The sequence below is a fragment of the Lagenorhynchus albirostris genome, chromosome 17, assembly GCF_949774975.1.
Source record: "Lagenorhynchus albirostris chromosome 17, mLagAlb1.1, whole genome shotgun sequence".
Lineage (NCBI taxonomy): Eukaryota > Metazoa > Chordata > Mammalia > Artiodactyla > Delphinidae > Lagenorhynchus > Lagenorhynchus albirostris.
The window spans coordinates 4,367,514-4,385,210 of NC_083111.1; the positions used below are offsets into that span (position 1 = coordinate 4,367,514).

A 17,697-nucleotide genomic window follows, 5' to 3' on the forward strand; every position below is an offset into this window, starting at 1 on the left:
TACTCTCATCATCATCATCATCGTTAGCCTGCTTGTGAGAGGATGGACTTGCCAGAGAACAGGTTTAGACACCCCAGGAATTCCTGGCCATCAGGAATTCAGGTCTGAACACGTTAAGATTCTACTGGACATCCACGTGGAGATGGTCAGAAGGCAGCTGGACACAAGCAGAGTTTAGCAGGAAGGTCAGGGCTAAAGAAATATACCCGAGATTTGGTGACATATAGACCAGTATTGAAAACCGTACAACTAAAGAAGGTCCCTTTAGGGAGTGAATATAAAATAAAAAAGTTTCCAAGACTGAGCCTTGGGGCATTCAACGTTTTAGAAGCTGGGAAGCCAATGAGGAACCAGCATTCTCCTTCCAGGCGTGGCATCTTGGATGTCAAGGTAAGAAAGTGTTTCAGGAAAGGAGTCCTGAGCTGTTTCATGTGACACTCGGAGGTCAAGTAAGATAAAGATCATTGATCCTTGGATTTTACAACACAGAGGCACTGACAAGCCCTGATAAGACCGGTTTTGATAGAGTGGGGATAAAAGTCAGGTGGAGAAAGTTCAAGAAAGAATGGGAGGGAATGAATTGCAAATAGCAAATACGGACAACTCTTCAGAGAATTACTGTTGCAAAAAGGAACAGAAAAACAGGTGGGTATCCAGAAAGGAATGTGGATCAAGTTTGTTGTCTTACGATGAACAAAAATACAGCAGCTTTTAACACCAGTGATGATGTTTCAATGAGAGAACGAGAAATGGATGATGGAAGGGAGATTACTGTTGAGGCCTAGGCCAGAGGAGATAGAATACAGTGTATAAAAAAGATGCCCCCAAAAGACTTACATCACTCGGTTTTTAATTCATTTACTCAATAAATATTTATCAAACAAGTATGTAGTTTGTGCTCGGCACTATTCTAAACACAGGGGATATGTCACTAAATAGACGGTTATGAGAAAACATATGTAAAAGCAGTTAGAATACTATGCCTAGCACACACTAGCCACCTAACCAATGCTGGCTAACTGAATACAGATGGATGTAAACTCTTTTCATCCAAATTTTTGACAAAAGTGTGGACCAAGACAGTGTCCTAAAATCTGTCACTAGAGAACTATCAAAGGAATTTAAATAACAAGCTTTTGAATTGATAAAATACTTACTTATGATAAAATGGGAAAATGGCCTTAGAACTCAATGAATACAACCTCTTAATTTTGTGGAAAAGTTAAAAATAGAAAGCCAAGTTGACTTACCCAGTTACTAAATTAATTCAGTGAAAAACCAAGAGCCAAAATTAAAACCCAGTCCTGCTACTTCCTACTCTGATTTTCATTATACTTCAAGTCTCTCTCTCTCTCTCTCTCTCTCTCTCTCTCTCTCTCTCTCTAACAGAAAGGCTGAAAATATTAAGATTGCAATTTCTATCTTCCCTCTACTTCTGCCTGGCTCTTCTTCCCCTCCAATTTACCATAGGCTGTACGTGACTCTCTAACACTTTATTTTAATCCAATAAAAACTATAATTCTTAAAAGATGTTTTGGGGGAGATATAATATTTTAGTTACCAAAATTCTAGGTTATTTCCTAACCCCTCCCCCCAAAAAAATCTCCAGTGAAACAGTCCTATGCATCACATATTTTCCCATCTGGAATTCACGTAACTTGTAAGAAAAAGTTGACAAGCTGAAATATCAGCATGTTGATATTGATGGCAAGGAACATTTACAATAACTAACTTTACAGATGTTTAAAATCAGAATATTTCAAACACTAATAAAACAGGATTTTTTTGTTTCGTTTTCTACAAAAACTTAAGGAAATAAATCTATTCCTTTTTTTTTTTTTAACCATTACTGGTACTTTTAGCACCATGTATGGTAGCCGATTCATTTCTTACTTTTAGTATGTGAGCCACATTGAGGATGTGCTGAAAATGCCAATTACAAGAAATACTCACTGAAATCCAGATTAATTTTCCCTTTTCCTTTTTGCAGATTTAATAATGGTTCAACAGGGCTTTTGTACTCAGTTTTAGTGAGTACACTCTACTTCAAACCATCAATAAAAATGAAGTTTAGGGCTTCCCTGGTGGCGCAGTGGTTGAGAGTCTGCCTGCTGATGCAGGGGACGCGGGTTCGTGCCCCGGTCCGGGAGGATCCCACATGCCGCGGAGCCCGTGAGCCATGGCCGCTGAGCCTGCGCGTCCGGAGCCTGTGCTCCGCAGCGGGAGAGGCCACAGCGGTGAGAGGCCCGCGTACCGCAAAAAAAAAAAAAAAAAAAAAAATGAAGTTTAATATTTCAGTTATGATATCTGGCAAACTCAGCCATTTTATCTCTAAAGCAATATCTTTTGGATTTCAAGCTTCAAACTCTAGGTTCTGAGATGAATTACCTTTCAAGGTGGTTTTTTATGTTGTTTTTTTTTTTTTCAATCCTAGAATGTCCTTCGACTCCTAGCTAGAATCTTCCACTCTGTTTCATAATTATTGTTCCACCCTTATTTTCTTAACTATCCTCATCCCCAAATGTTAACACAACCATACTGTGCAGCAGTCTTATCTTTTTGAGTCACTAACATGAGTAAGGCAGCAGCAAGGATGCGGGAATAAACGTTTCATTTGAACATTAACCTTCTACTTCCACTCACTAGTAAATGCGGCCAAAATATTAGGGGCCATTCTAAACGTCTGGATTTTATCTTAGCTCTTACATATTCTAAAGGAATACCAAACCAACTTCGGCATCCAACGCACAAGCAAAGTCCTAAGTGCCCCGACAACCTTCAAGTTTGAACACGCTTCAAGAGGAAACTGCCTGGGCGATCTCAACCAATGCCACGCACCAAACACTGATTGCTTTTTTCAAATCCAGCAGCGCTGCTCCAGTTTTCGACATCCCGGTTTGTGCACATGTATCCTTCGTATATCATCAGCAGCTGGAGGGCTGAGCCCTGTTTCACAGGCTGCAGACTCCGGAGACCGAAACAGTGCCAGGCGCCTCCAGAGTATGGACCTACCCGGACTATGACCAGCACAGGTGAGAGGTTGGATACCCACTTCGGTCCTTCCAGCAGTCTGAGGAAGCAGGTCCTACGAATCATCCCTATTTACAGATGCTCACAGCGAGGCCCAGGAGGGTTCCGTGGCCCGCCCGGGTCACACAGGTGGTATAAAGGGGCATCGACCAGGACCCCCGCCGGGACTGAAGTGTGTGGACGCGACCCCCTCCCCACGACCACCTTCGGCTTCACACAGTGGGCTCCATTCGCCTCCCTATCAGAGCGGCCCCGGGAAGCCCAGGAATCTGCAGGGACGGGGGAAGGCACCTCGCCCCGACCCAAGGGGAGGCCGCACCCGCCGAACTGCAGTGTTTGGGGCTCGACGGGAGATGCGGGCCGAGGTGAATGGGCTCGCTGTGACCCAGGCAGGGCCTTCCCTCCCGGCCACTCTGGGGCCCCAGCCGAAGCCCAAGTCCTGCGGGAGGCCGGGGACTCCGCGCGGCCGCGGCGCCCCGGCCCCCGAGGCTGGCAGGGCGCCGAGGAGCGCGGGGAGGCCCAGGCGGGGACGACGCACCTCGGGCAGCAAGCAGAGGGGGCTCGGCTCGCCCTCACCCTGCAGCAGCGGCGGGAGCTCCTCGGTGGCTCACTCGGGGAAGCAGAGGCAATCGAACGGCCGTTCTCCCCGAGAGACCCGGAAGGAAAAAGCCAAGCGCCGGCTGCAGCCCGAGCACCGTTGAGTGTGACACCGCCCGTCGCCCCGTCCCTTCCTGTGTCCCCACTCCCGGAACCACTTCCGTCTGCGGCTTCTCTCGTGCTCCGGGGTGGAGCGCTCGTGGGCCCGTCCCTCCTCTGCAGCCAGGCGCGCCTCCAGTCCTGCCCTCGGTCCCCAGCAGCCGAACAGCGGCCGGGAGGCCTTCCCGCGCAATCTGCCGCGTGGCCGCCTCCTCTGAGGCCCTACGATGTACTGCGAGAAGTGGAGCTCCGTGGCGGAGATGTGTCTCTTCCTTGAAGACCTGCGGGAGGACTCCTGCATCCTCTGCCTCTGCTCCAGGGCGTTTGTGGAGTAAGTCGCACGCGGGCCTCTCGGTTTCCTGACCTGTAGGGGTTGGGGTGGCGATTGATCCCCGGGATCGGGGCCAGAGTGTCCGACCGTCGGGTACAGTGGTGCCTGAGAGAAAGGAAGAACCGTCCTCGGGCTTTACGGCGTGCTCGCCCACGGCCCTGAAGTGATGGAGTAAGTCTGCTCTGCGGGCTGTTAGGAGAGAATGTGGTGGCCCGTGTTTGTCATTTTACACTCGTCAACTGAGGGGACGGTCACAAGCTGCGGGGAAGTGAAATGAAAGCGATCTGGGATGTGATAGCACAGGGCGGAGGTTTGAAGATGAGTAACGTTTCTGGTTAACATCTTTTTTTTAAACCTTAAGGTTTATTAAAGCGCAAATGCACATAAATAGAACTTCTCATTACCCGGGAGAAAAGATTTAACTATAATCACATCAGTTTTTGAGCCGTGCTTATTTTTGGAAAATACTTGTTTCGGCCATAAATTGCGCTGCGTGGCAGACAGTTAGAGGGTAGGAAAGCACTGACTCAAGAATTGGATTTTAGGGATTTTTAAAAATATATATATACATATATTAGGTGTGTGAGTTCCACCACTTAATCCTTTTTTTTTTTTAATCTCTGAAACGGGTATATCTACCCTAATCCTCTCACTGGCTTATTGTTAGATCCAACTTGTGGAACTGAATTTTATGTGGTACTTTTAATATAGTTTATTTAGAATTATAGAATTAAGACAGAATTTAAGTTGGAAGGAATTCTTACTATTCGCCATGTGTTTTTGTGGAGTAATCGGCAAATTAATCCGGAAAAAAAATTAAGCGCTGTATTAAATTTAATGAAAAAATATTGTCATCTGGGGACTTCCCTGGCCGTCCAGGAGTTAGGACTCTGCGCTTCCACTGCAGGGGGTTCGATCCCCGGTCAGGGAACTAAGATCTCGCAAGACACGGGGCTCAGCCAAAAAAAAAAGCAACATACTGTCGTGTCTGTATTCATGCAGGCGTGTGTTCATTCAGCGAATTTTCTTTGTGCTCCGTCATGGTAGGTACTGGTTAGCACTGGGGTATCTGGCACAGCCCATCCCTACATCCTTAGTTTACTTTCTAGCAAAGGTGATCAATATTAAGACAGCAGGTACGTAATTATTTGGTTACTTATAGTTGTAAGTACAAGATGGGAGAGAAGTGCCAGGTGCTCTTATAGCAAAAACCCAACCTTTTGCCATGGATCACAGAGATTTCTTAGAGAAAGTAGCATTTGAAAAGTGGCCCAGCAGGTGAGTGGAAATAAACCGGGATGTGTTTGAGTGGGCGGAAGCATTCCCATCCAAGCAGAACTCTGTAAAAAGCCTCGAGGGAGCAAAAGAAAGCCTGTGAAAGGGAAACAAAATGACTGGGAAAGAAAAATAGAAGATAGGGTTGGTGAGATACGCAGGGTCTAGACATGCAGGACTTTGTAGAGGACAAGTTCAGATTTGCATCTCTGAAGATGCCTCTGGTAGCAGTGATGTGCGGGCCTAGAACGAATCTTGTGTACATACCAGCCAAGGCACATCCTTAGTTCTTAGCCTGCAGCCCATTTGAGTCTTGGTGCCGTCTTCATGAAGTCTCCTTCCCAAAAAGGAAAACGGGAGGGAATATAAGTTATAAAAAGTTGAGAAAAATACCTTACCTGTAGAAAACAATATGCAACTGGATTTCAGTTAAAGCTGCTTTATTTAAAACACAATTGGGAGCTCCCTGACAGTCCAGTGGAACTCAGACTCAGCACTTTCACTGGCCGGCGCTGGGTTCAATCCCTGGTCGGGGAACTAAGATCGCGCAGCCAAAAACAACAACAAAAATAATTCAATTGCCATACAAATCACCAGTTACGTTGCATTTAGTCTTTTTGAGCTAAAATGCATTCTTTTCATCACAGATAATTTCATACCTTTCGTAAAACTTGGAAGCTCTACTTCACTTTTTTAAACTGCCTTCTAAGTTCAAAATAGATAAAGAGAAAAGAATGGCTTGGTCTTTTCCTTTAGATCAGTTACTGCTCAAAGTATAACCCTTTAGAACAAAAAGATCTTGGAGATACAGTTGTAGAATTGTCACCAGTAGTCACTGAAAAGTCCTTGGGAGTGGGAGACATGCTGGAAGCTCAGAGGCTCGTGAGTATAACCCTGATTTTCTAGGTAGGGAAAAAGTCTGTTCCAAACTCTAAGAACAATACATTTGATTGTTGGCCAACTTCAAATAGATTATTAAACTGAAAGTTCAGTCCCATGTCGCAGAAAACAGAAAGTGAGCTTTAGCATAGGTGCCAAATAACTGCTCAGTAATTAAGAGATTATTTTCACACCTCCCCTCAAAGGCAGGAAATAGAACATAATATTGTAACTAATTTTTATTTTCTGAGGACATTACATTAACATACTGTCTCATGAGTTCAATAATTGGAGTAATAATTCTGTCTCATCTGCACACTTAGTTTTCTATACACTGTCTATATGAAGTGGACATATAATTACAGTGTTATAGGGCTGTTAAAAATAACCATTACAGGGCTTCCCTGGTGGCGCAGTGGTTGGGAGTCTGCCTGCCGATGCAGGGGACACAGGTTCGTGCCCCGGTCCGGGAAGATCCCACATGCCGTGGAGCGGCTGGGCCTGTGAGCCATGGCCACTGAGCCTGCACGTCCGGAGCCTGTGCTCCGCAATAGGAGAGACCACAACAGTGAGAGGCCCGCGTACCGCAAAAAATAAATAAATAAATAATAACCATTACAGGACTTCCCTGGTGGCACAGTGGTTAAGAATCCGCCTGCCAATGCAGGGGACACGGGTTTGAGCCCTGGTCCGGGAAGATCCCACATGCCGCGGAGCAGCGAAGCTGCTGAGCCTGCGCTCTAGAGCCCGTGAGCCATAACTTATGAAGCCCGCGCGCCTAGAGCCCGTGCTCCGCAACAAGAGAAGCCACCGCAATGAGAAGCCCACGCACTGCAACGAAGAGTAGCCCGGTTCCTGTCTGAGCCAGCTACCTCGGAGGTTCCCAAAGAGCAGTTTGGTGTGTCCGTCACTCCTACGTTTGTCAGTTAGCATTCTCTGTGGAGCACTTTCCCTTCTCTCCCCGTTGTTTGTTCACTCCCTTATTTCTATTAACATGGACTCTGGACTGTTAATGTATTAATGAATATATTGTTACTATCATCATTTATTTTGGTGTTCCTTTCGTCTCAGATGGCTGGTGGGAGCCCCTTGAACTGGCTCCTGAATCCTTTCGATGGGTCCCTGGCATTCTTTGAGCCCTCCCTAACCTTCCGGCACAATAATATAATTTTACAGCCTGCGCTCCAGCATGGAAGTGCCACTTCTCCAAGGTGCCCTGGTCCCTTTGAGTGGAGAGCAGTGTTTAGAAACTAAGACTTGGGTTCTCGTTGTGCTCATTGCTGCTGGGTGTTCAGTGCTTCTCCACCCTGGGCAGACACAGCTAGGCAGGCTACAAGCGCATTTCACGTACATACACAAAGGTGTGTGTTGGAGAATCTTGGCTGTCGTTGTCCTCAGTGCATTTACTTATTTGCTCGGTGTAACCAATCTTGCAACCATATTGACCCTCTTCTCCATCTGACACCTTCATGCCCATACCCTTGGGCACTAGCGGGCACACCGTCGATGCCCTTCTGTGGCTGCCCCCGCACCCCAGGCCTCAAGTTGCTGGGGGTCCATGGGCATGCTGCCAGAGCACATCTGCACTTCATCCCCTCCCCCCGTTCACCGTCCTGCTAAGTCACCACCTATGTTACGTTTTATAAAGTGTCAAAAGATAAATAAATGGGGGATATGAGATATATCAAGTACACAAGAATTTTGTTTTGTTGTTGCTCCCATTAGAAGAGTGGTATTAGCTATTACTTGCAGATGGCCTTGTTATGGCAGTTATGGTGGAGTTTATTACAGCTTAATTTACCGGTAGGAAGATAATAGCAAAATTCCCCCCTTCCCTTTATTTTAAGTGTTCTGTTAGGTTTATTTTGCTTATGAAATTCCTCTTAGTAAAGAAAAAATTTAGAAGTAGATACGTAAAGAAAAGTTCAACTCTTCACTTTTTAAAACTCTGAGACTGAATTGTTTTATTTCGATTTATGTTTCAGTTTAATAAAATAAGAACTTAATTTTATGTTAGTCCCCAAAACAACCTTAGCTCAGACCATGAATATCTTATCTACTAGGCAGTGGATAATTTGGCCTATTTGCAAATGGACTAGGGTCTGCGTGTGGGTTTATAAAGGTGTAAGATAAATCTTTTCACGTTTATGCTCACTTTCTACAGCAAATTTAGAGAATATTTTACTGTTTGTATATCACAAGGAGGATCAGATTCTTTCCCCAGTATCCAAAACTGCCACTTAATTTTAATAAATTAGTAGTTATCATTATAGCGTGCTTTGCATGTGATATATACCAAATGCTTTATGTGTGCAGTCAGTCCTTATTAGACCCCTATGAGGTATGTATCATTACCTCTATATTACAGATATGAAGAATGTATTAGCAGATAGCTTTTCTGTTTTTTGTTTTTTTTTTTTTTTTTTTTTTTTTTTTGCGGTACGCGGGCCTCTCACTGTCGTGGCCTCTCCCGTTGCGGAGCACAGGCTCCTGACGCACAGGCACAGCGGCCATGGCTCACGGGCCCAGCCGCTCCGCGGCATGTGGGATCCTCCCGGACCGGGGCACGAACCCGCGTCCCCTGCATCGGCAGGCGGACTCCCAACCACTGCGCCACCAGGGAAGCCCTAGCTTTTCTGTTTTTTAACCTTTTTATTAATCTATGCTGCCTTAAGCTTGTTTTTTCACTAAGTTTATAGTTTAATTTTTTTCAATATTGACTGTTTAATTTGCTTCACAGAGATCGGAAATTGTGCAATTTGGGATTAAAAGGCTACTACGTTAAAGACGATGGCAACAGTTCAGGTAATACAGTATGAAGCTACATAGCCCTTTTTTTGCTAAAACTAACCATGGTACTGTACAGAGGAGAGGCGGGAGCAAAGCAAGGAAATCACTTGCCTGGCCGTAGTTTGTGCAGCTGCCTTACTTGGGAGAGCTTTCTGGGCTGCTCGTGTGTGGCGGTTAAGCCCCGTGTCCTCAGGTCGGAGTTCCCTGGCCCTGGCTTAGGTTTTGGCTTGTTTGGGGAGGCCACCGAGGTATCAGAGCCACCCCGCGCTAACGGCCTCCTCGCTTAAATACTTCAACAGTTTTATATATAAACCATTCAGGATAAACTCCAAGTGAACAGCCACAGCCTTTTGGCTGAAGTAAAGAGGCCACAATCTGGATTAACTTTCCCAAATAACCTACGCTTTGAGCCTCACCTAGTTACCTGAAAACCATCTTGGTCTCTGTCAGACTTCCCTCTCCGGGCCCCATTTGTCCTTTCCACGCAGATCTTTCATGTTTCTCCGGACACGGGGAAAACTGCGGTCCAAGGTGTAGGCTAAAATCAGCACAAGTACCGTGTCACATTGCCCCTGAAGACCCCCGCCTCTCACAGTGATGGAGCAAATCACTGCGTCTTCACTTGCACACTGGATGAAACGTTTGGTTGCATTTCAGTGTTACATTGTACAAATAAGATTTCTCTAGACCCTGGGGCCCCACCTAACATAGGAACACATGCACACCACGAGAGGGGCACCAAGGTGAGCCGATTCATATTCCCTGCTCTGCTCTCTGCTGAGCTTTCCCAAGTTCATTCAGTGGAATCGCCTTCATTATTTAGATAGGTGTCTTTTTCCCCTCTTTCTTTTAATAGAATTTGTGCACTTAAGATCTCTTTTTCTCAGTCTCCATCTTTGCAGTGGGAAGATTCCCTGTTCTGTTGCCTAAGATCATGTAGCTGGAGTGCAGCTCAGCCCTAGTTGAGTATGCTAATATATAAAGTGTTCGTCTCCCATTTTAAAATAGAGCATTTGGATGGCATTTGGCCAATTAGTGGTATGATCTACTTTTAGATACCACATTAGGATAAAGTAAAACTTGTTTTGTTATGATAAAGCAGGTTTTCTCTAAGACCTACAATCAGAGAGCTTGAAAGGATCTTCCAGTTCAGTGGATTTCAGACTTTTAACAGCAGAACGTTTTCATTAAATGAACTTCCCCACAGAGTCCCAGGGTGTAAATCCAGTCATGACTGAAGTACCTGTGGAGGGCCTGAAGACCTACCTCTCATCGCCCGTGTTAATAGCTCCTAAAATAACTCCACGGGTCATCATTTTAAATCCACTGATCGAGTGCAGCAGTGCTGCAGATGGGGAATGCGGAAATGTAGACATTTTCCCCGGGGCTGCCCTGCTGTGTTCCCTCGTGCGTCCTCAGTACTGTGCCCAGTACCCAGCGAGAGGAGGTGCTCCGCGGAGGGAGCTGAGGGAGCAGCTGGGTGGACAGCGGCCAGCAGAGCCAGACTAGGGCTTGTTCTTGGTTCTTAGTTGGCTGTTTTCTCACAAGTCCATATTCCCATCAGTTCCTTTGTTTTTCCTTTTATTTTTCTTCCCCTTAAAAACTCACATTGACACGCCTTTACTTCGTGCAAGTCATGTAATAACTTTGGGTCTCAGGTTCCTTTTCATTAAGATGAGGGTGATGAAACCTGCGTCTAAATTTTCTCTGAAACTAAGCTAAAGTAACAGTGCTGTGTGTAGGAGAGCAAGCTGCAGAAGAGGAAGAGGGCGGTCGTTCCCAGGGCGCTGCAGAGTCATGTGACAGCAAAGACGTAGGCCCAGATGAAAGTGAACTTGATTCTGAGGCTGAACTCATGAGAAGCATGGGACTGCCACTTCAGTTTGGTAGTGTGTCTGCACATAAGAATTTTGAGGTGAGTATTAGTTTACTTTGCTTGTTTCTGTTTCTTAGTTTTCTTCATAAAATATCACGTGGAAACTTTTTATCCCAAATCTAATGCATTCATGAATCAGGGCACTTCACCTCTTCTTAAATGTACGTACATATTTATAAGTTAACGAAAACTGCAAGTTGTGATATGTCCCGTGTGTGGTTGTTCCTCCTCTTGGAAACGTAGATAGTAAGATTCACTTGCTGGTGTAACTGAAACCCAGGTTGGGGAGTTGAGGGTATTTTGTTTAATTTAATGTCAAAATAGATTTAGATTCTACCTCTTTTAGTTTCTGAAGTGTAATTTATATTCAAGTTATTGACCTTTGTAGGTATCTATGAATACTAGAAACAAAGTTAAAAGAAAAAAGAAAAAGCATCAAAAGAAGTACTTGGATGAAATTCAGAGAGAATCTTGGAGACGAGAATGTGAGGAAGGTGACATTTTGGCCTCAGATGATCCATCTTCATCTGAGAATGAGAGCACCAGAAGGTATGAACTTCAAACCAAAAAAGACATTGACGGTGAGAATCTTCCTGCTGAAAATACATTACCTCCAAAGCTGGAAATTACAGAGCTCTGGGAGAAGTACTGGAAGGAATACGGGGGGGAACTGCTGTGGCAAAGCTGGCAAGAAAAGCATGCAGGTCAGACGCCATGCTCAGAGCCCTGGAACGTCCCTAATACAAAGGCAGAATGGGAGCAGCATTATAGCCAGCTGTACTGGTATTATTTGGAACAGTTTCAGTATTGGGAAGCTCAGGGTTGGACTTTTGATGCTTCACAAAGCTGTGATACAGATACTTGTGGGTCTAAAACAGAAGTTGACAACAAGAAAGACGAAAATCGCACGAAAGCAGATGAACTTTCTTCTGCATCTTCATCAGTGGGTAGCGAAAGCTCTAGTTCAGGTGATAAAGATCGTAATGAAATTCTTGATGGACTTAGTAATATAAGCCTGAATTCAGAGGAAGTAGAACAGAGCCGATTAGGTCCCTCTGTGAGTTGTGACGGACGTCAGCGTGAAGTGAACAGCAGAAGAGAATGCCCTGCTTCGGGCCAAAGTGAACCATGTAATGGAGGAACCAAGGAAAGCGGCTTGTCTGGGAACAGAAGCACAGGCCAACCAGCTCAGGGTAAGATTGGCCAAGATTTATCCTGCTGAGTAATGGTTACCAAAATTAGTCTATTTAGCAAAATAGCTAACACTAATCCTTTATGGTAGAGTTAAATAATGCCAGCTACATTTTATGGTGTAATAGTGAAATGATCTAATCCATCTTACTATTATGTCACAAGTTATTATCCTTTTATGTAAATAAAAATATTTGCATAGGGTTCTCAAAAGTATCACTCGTTCCTCTTGCACCTTGGTGGCCAGTGAATTACAACTTGGAAATCCATTAAGAAATCTAGTTTTAGAGTGAGCTTGGAATGTCCAAGTTTCTCTGGAGCAACTAAGTTTATAGGAGACGTGCTAAAGAGTAGCTGTGAGCGTACATTTGCCGTTAGGCAAATCTGAATGGGGGTTGTGTCTGGAATTCGTTCAGGACAAGTGAAGTCTTGCTCTATAAAGAGTCTCAACAGGGCATAAGATTATTTTGTAACTGAACGGATTGATTTCAGGATTCTCATAAAATATCCAGGATAAGGAACTTGGTTGACTCCTGCCTGAGTGATTAAGAAATAATTGTTGAGCAGACTAGTGCCACTGTCGGGACTAAAGAAAGCCAGTGAGAGGTGTGCTAGGAGAAGCTAGAGTAGGCAGATGAGAAGGCTTTTGTGAGGAGAAGGGGACCATCAACTGGTGCAGCAGAAAAGTGGGAGAGGAGGACGTTTTTATAACCTGAACTCCTGAAGCCCACTGACTTGTTGTCTTGGCATCCTTGATGTTTGGTGCTGGAAAAGTCTGGTTCATAGCAACTTTCTTCTCAGCCTCATTCATATATATAAAGCAAAAGGTTTCGGCTTTTTACTTAACTAGTGGGTTTGCTTTGCTCCTCTCAGGTCACTGACCTTACTTCATCCTACAGTTTCCTTTAGAGAGTTACTAATGAGCTTCTCTGTCCTCTTACAATGGAACTTACTTCAGTATGGTGTTCTCATTCCTTTCCATTTTGCCGTTATTTTCATCCTTTTTTAATGTGGGTATTTTATGTTAGTCTTTTGATAAGTCCTGTTCTTATTTTGACCAGAAACCTTGGAGTGTGTATGTTGGTCAGTAAGTGCTTCCTGTCCCTCCTGTTGATCACGTCCCTTAGCTTCCTTTGTTAGACACAGTAAACCTCACAGTCTCTGCCTTCGTGTTGCCTGTTTTCTCAGGCGTGTGTATAGACTGCTCCCGTTGCATGTTCCCGTAGTGAGGTGTGTAATTAGACATTTCTGCAGTTGGCTCCAGTGTGACCGCCCTCGGGATCAATTTGAGAATTCCAGGCTTTCATTTGTTTTGGATCCTCCTTGAGACCAAAATGTAAGGCATACACTGCATCTCCCCATACGTACGTGTTCCACTGTTTGCGGCTGGGGTCTCCTGAAATAGCCTGTCCTCGCACGCTAGAGCTCCCGCTGTCTCCAGGGTAGACCCCTCTCCACTTCTGGTCCCACCCAGCCACCTGGCTCCAGTCCGAAGGAATACAGAACACAGACACGTGCCTCAGCGGAGCCACCGCAGGTTATAATCACTCTTTGTAAATGGTGGTGTTTGTCTTTCTGTTACTTCCATTATTACTTTAAGAGCTATATTAGAGGCAGTTAGATGTATTTGCTTCTTAATAAAGAGAAGTTATTTTTAATCAAATGTGATCATGCCATTTTTAGAGTCATTTAGATTAGAATCCCATCAAAATGTGCTAGCTAACAGCTATCACAGAGGTAACTTTGTGGATTAATTTGTATAGATTTAGACAGCTGTGAGGAAAAAGTAGTTTTATAGTTCACTTTTTTTTTTTTTTTTTGCCGCACCTCAATGCTTGAGGGATCTTAATTCCCCAACCAGGGATCGAACCCGGACCACAGCAGTGAAGGCATGAAAGCTCCGAGTCTTAACCACTAGACCACCAGGGAATTCCCTGTAGTCCACTTTCTAAGTAGTTAGGTCATGGAAACTTTTAGACCTGAATAGACCGAGCTGCACACTCTGCACGTGGATGCGTGGAATAGATAGATGCGGTCTAGCGTACAGTTCATTGCAGGAGAGGCCCCGGCGTACTTTGATTGCCTTTGCAAATGACAAGCGTTGTCAAACCAAGGGCGGAAATCAACTGCAGTACCTCTACCTCTTTAGATTCACAAGAGTCATCAGAAGCAAACACAGTCAAAGACAGCCCACGCCTCATCGGCACTGATGGAGATGAGAGTGGCGAAGATCCGCCTGAGCAGAAGCCAAGCAAACTCAAGCGGAGGCAAGTCTCACACTACGTCTCTGTGCAGAACGTGTCAGCAAGCGTTAGAGGCTCAGCAGCTTAGTACATAAAAGCAGGCCTCTGCCGTGTGCCTTCCAAACGGTATATGTTGCTTGTTAACTCCTCTGGTTCCTACTAGTCCCTAGAGGCAGAGGCTCTGTGTGCACTGATATTCTTGGGCCCTTGTACGTTCTTGTGGGTCCTCCATAAACGTTCAGTGAGCTTAACGTAATTTGCAAGAGTTATTTCTCATCGTTTGCATTTGTTGCTGTTGCCCAGGTAGTAGGGATCACTAGAAGGTATCCCCCAAAGATGGGGATTACTGAGTTACTTATATCACAACCTTCTTAACAATATTTTCTCTTTTGTAATTTTCTTGGTTGGGTTGATACTTCTCAAATGTTTCCTTGTTTGTTTTTCAGGAAAACCTCTAGAGATATCACCTAGGAGATTAGTTAAGGCTGCAGGTTAACTGGTGTTTTCCCGAAAGAAAATGGGGAAATTTATATTTGTTCAGGAATAGAGATGCTACTTGACGTGGTTTAAGATTTGAGCGCTTATTACTGTGTCCCAGACACTGCTAGGGAATTTGTCTCATTTGCAAAATCCTGATTCAAGTACTCTTCCTCCTGTCTTCCTGGGTTGTGAACTGTGGTTGATTGTTGTGGTGGGAAAGTTTGCATGGGTTGACTGTATGTACCTTTTAATACTTACCTGAACTGGTGGGCTCTGGAGATAATGCCTTACCACTGTTGGCTTTGTTTATTTGTTTAGCCATGAACTGGACATCGATGAAAACCCAGATTCAGACTTTGATGTCGACGGTTCCCTTCTAGGATTCAAGCATGGCTCAGGACAAAAGTAATTTTCCATAAATGCCGTTGTCGTCCAGAAATCTTAACCACTTCAGCTATCCTAAAGCTCTCTGATATTCAGATAGCGAATAATGGTGATGTATTTCATAACATTTGAGGTGTTACAATTAAAACACTAACCTCTCTTGCTGGTAGGAATTGTAGAGCTATCACTGTACATTTGATATATTCACATGTATTAGCTCAGTTGCACTTCATAGCAATCCAATGTTTTTATTCTACAAAATTGTAATCATTTCTGTGTACTTCAGCCATATAGTCATTTAAGGCTAGAGTTCATAAAAGTTAATAATATAAAGGGTTTTCCTGATAACTGCCACATTTAAATCCCTGGCAGAATTTATTTCTACCCACACATAATTTTCTTGAGAAATTACTTAGGTAGCTCTTGTTGGTATATACTCATAGAGATTTATTCTGTTACCTGGGATTTAACTATTCTTCTATTTTAGAGCACCCAATTTCACTTAAAAGAGAAGGATAAGATACACTTTTTATAAAGAAGTTTATAATATAGGTAGAAGATAACAACTGACATTTAAAACCAAACTGTTCAGAGTTTGTTTATAAGTGCTAAATTATATATTACACTGTTGGTCCTTAATAGTCCGTAAGAGAGGCAATTAGTGAGGCTTAATAGAGTCAGCGAAGGCTTCATAGCAGACATATATCTTTTAGGACTGGAAAAATTCAGATGGTTAGATCAGCAGGTTCTCTAATTATTTTAGTAATGGGGGGTTTGCTTCTTAGGTTAGTTCATATTGATTTAAGAATCTAGTGGCCACTTTTAAGACAATTTGAACATATCCAGATACGTGTTAAAAGAGCTTTGGCATCACCTCACTGTGAGAAAAAATTATATTTCCCCAACATGCATTGGGGTTATAGTTTCCTGCTGTTTTTTTTAATTACATTTTACAATGTAATTTCTCCTTTCTGTTATCTGTAAGATATGTTGATATTCCCACCTTTGGTGTTTCACATTTACTTGGGAATTAACATACAAGCTAGACCTTAAAAAGTCCTCTGCATTTTTCACTTTATTTCATAATTTCCATAATTTAAAAAAATGAAATTAAAATAGTGGCTGCTAATAGGAAAATAGTGAAAACTGTTAGTTTTCTTCTCTTTTCATATAAGGAAGCAGATTCTTAGACCCTAAGGTTTGAGTCCACTTCTTTTGCTTTGGTCACAGATATGGTGGAATTTCAAATTTCAGTCACCGGAGGGTCAGGTATCTGCACAAGAATGTGAAGTACAAGGCAAAGTACTTGGACATGAGAAGACAAATCGATATGAAACACAAACACATCTTCTTCACTGAGGAGCCAGGAAAAACTCTTCTCAAGAAAAGCAAAACTCTGAGTAAGGTGTGTATAAGCTTTGCTTTATGTTTACAAATCGAGGCTCATTTTTGTGACCTTTGACTCCTTCAAATTTCTGTTTGCAAACAGGAACCCTGTTTCTACCCAGATATAAAGGTACCTAAAATTCTTTTCCATTTGCTTCCTAAAGGCTTATCCTGTGTGAACTAAATTTGAAAAAAGGGTAATTGGGGCTGATATGAGAGGGGGATGTTTTGAAGGCTACATAGGAGTAGTGTGTGGAACAATGAATAGGTAGAATCGCCTTGTGTGTAGTAACAGCTCGTCTGTTTCAGGCTAAGGAGGATCCTGGAAGTCCAATTTCTGATGCAGCGTTTATTGAAAGGCCTAATCTTGAGGTCTTCTAGAGTTGATCGATCAGACTTTGCACTAACGAGCTCATCCAAACGGCATGAGCCTCAGGGCTAATTTAGTGATTCACATTGTTAACTGGAGTATTTATATCCCCTCTCTTAGACTTCGTTGTACCTGCCTGCTGTGTACCTGGAAAACAAAAGTAATTCGAATTACTTCTGTTCGGTTTGATGAGTGATCCTTCTTCATTATAGGAAAACAGCCCCATCCAGTGAGCAGAATTTTCTATCTGTCACCTCTCCAGCAGCTCTAGAGAGCAATGGAACAAAGTCTCAGGTCCCGTGATGACTTTCTTTTACCCTTAGCGTACGTTATCCTTCCTTAACGTCACCGTTTTTCCAAAACATGCTACAAATTTGTAGCTGGTCTTATTTTTATTATATTTCAGATTGGTTGGTTACTGGTCATATTTTAATATTTTAGTGGCCCTGGTTATATCTGGAACAAATTTCCCAGTATCAGTTCAGTCAGTCCGACGGGCCTTTTTATAATGTGTTGGATGTGATAATTCCCATACATTCATCTGTAGCTGAAGAGCAGAAGCGTAACTGCCGCGTAATTGCCGAGGAGGAAAGTTAATGTGACTGTTGTGTTCTTAGGCGTCCCATTGATACAGAGGCACAGTCCCCTCAAAGGAAGATTCTGAGCCGTGGTCCATGTCCATCCTCTGTTACTCTTGTTCTCACTCCCTGACTCTTAGGAAGGTCATGAAGATCTATTATGAAGGATATTCTTGTCACAGAAGATT

At 43.7% G+C, this 17,697-nt stretch overlaps 2 protein-coding genes across 10 annotated transcripts in view; one reads left to right on the top strand and one right to left on the bottom strand.

The window, feature by feature from the left end:
- Window positions 1-3,836, bottom strand: part of TMEM68 (transmembrane protein 68) — a 34,093-nt gene extending 30,257 nt beyond the window's left edge. For 2 of the 8 annotated variants that reach the window (XM_060127282.1, XM_060127276.1), the window contains exon 1: window positions 3,569-3,833. The gene's annotated coding sequence lies outside the window, so the exon portion shown is untranslated. The other 6 variants (XM_060127284.1, XM_060127277.1, XM_060127279.1 and 3 more) reach the window with 5 other exon arrangements.
- The window catches only part of TGS1 (trimethylguanosine synthase 1), a 37,581-nt gene continuing 23,566 nt past the window's right edge, over window positions 3,683-17,697 (top strand). Inside the window, exons 1-8 of one of the 2 annotated variants that reach the window (XM_060127275.1) lie at window positions 3,990-4,057; window positions 8,952-9,016; window positions 9,889-9,962; window positions 10,744-10,916; window positions 11,266-12,070; window positions 14,218-14,335; window positions 15,110-15,196; window positions 16,406-16,580. In XM_060127275.1, coding sequence (XP_059983258.1) covers window positions 10,857-10,916; window positions 11,266-12,070; window positions 14,218-14,335; window positions 15,110-15,196; window positions 16,406-16,580 — 1,245 coding nt within the window. In that variant the 5' untranslated portion in view covers window positions 3,990-4,057; window positions 8,952-9,016; window positions 9,889-9,962; window positions 10,744-10,856. Of the gene's footprint in view, window positions 4,058-8,951; window positions 9,017-9,888; window positions 9,963-10,743; window positions 10,917-11,265; window positions 12,071-14,217; window positions 14,336-15,109; window positions 15,197-16,405; window positions 16,581-17,697 lie in introns of both variants that reach the window. The other variant, XM_060127274.1, reaches the window with a different exon arrangement.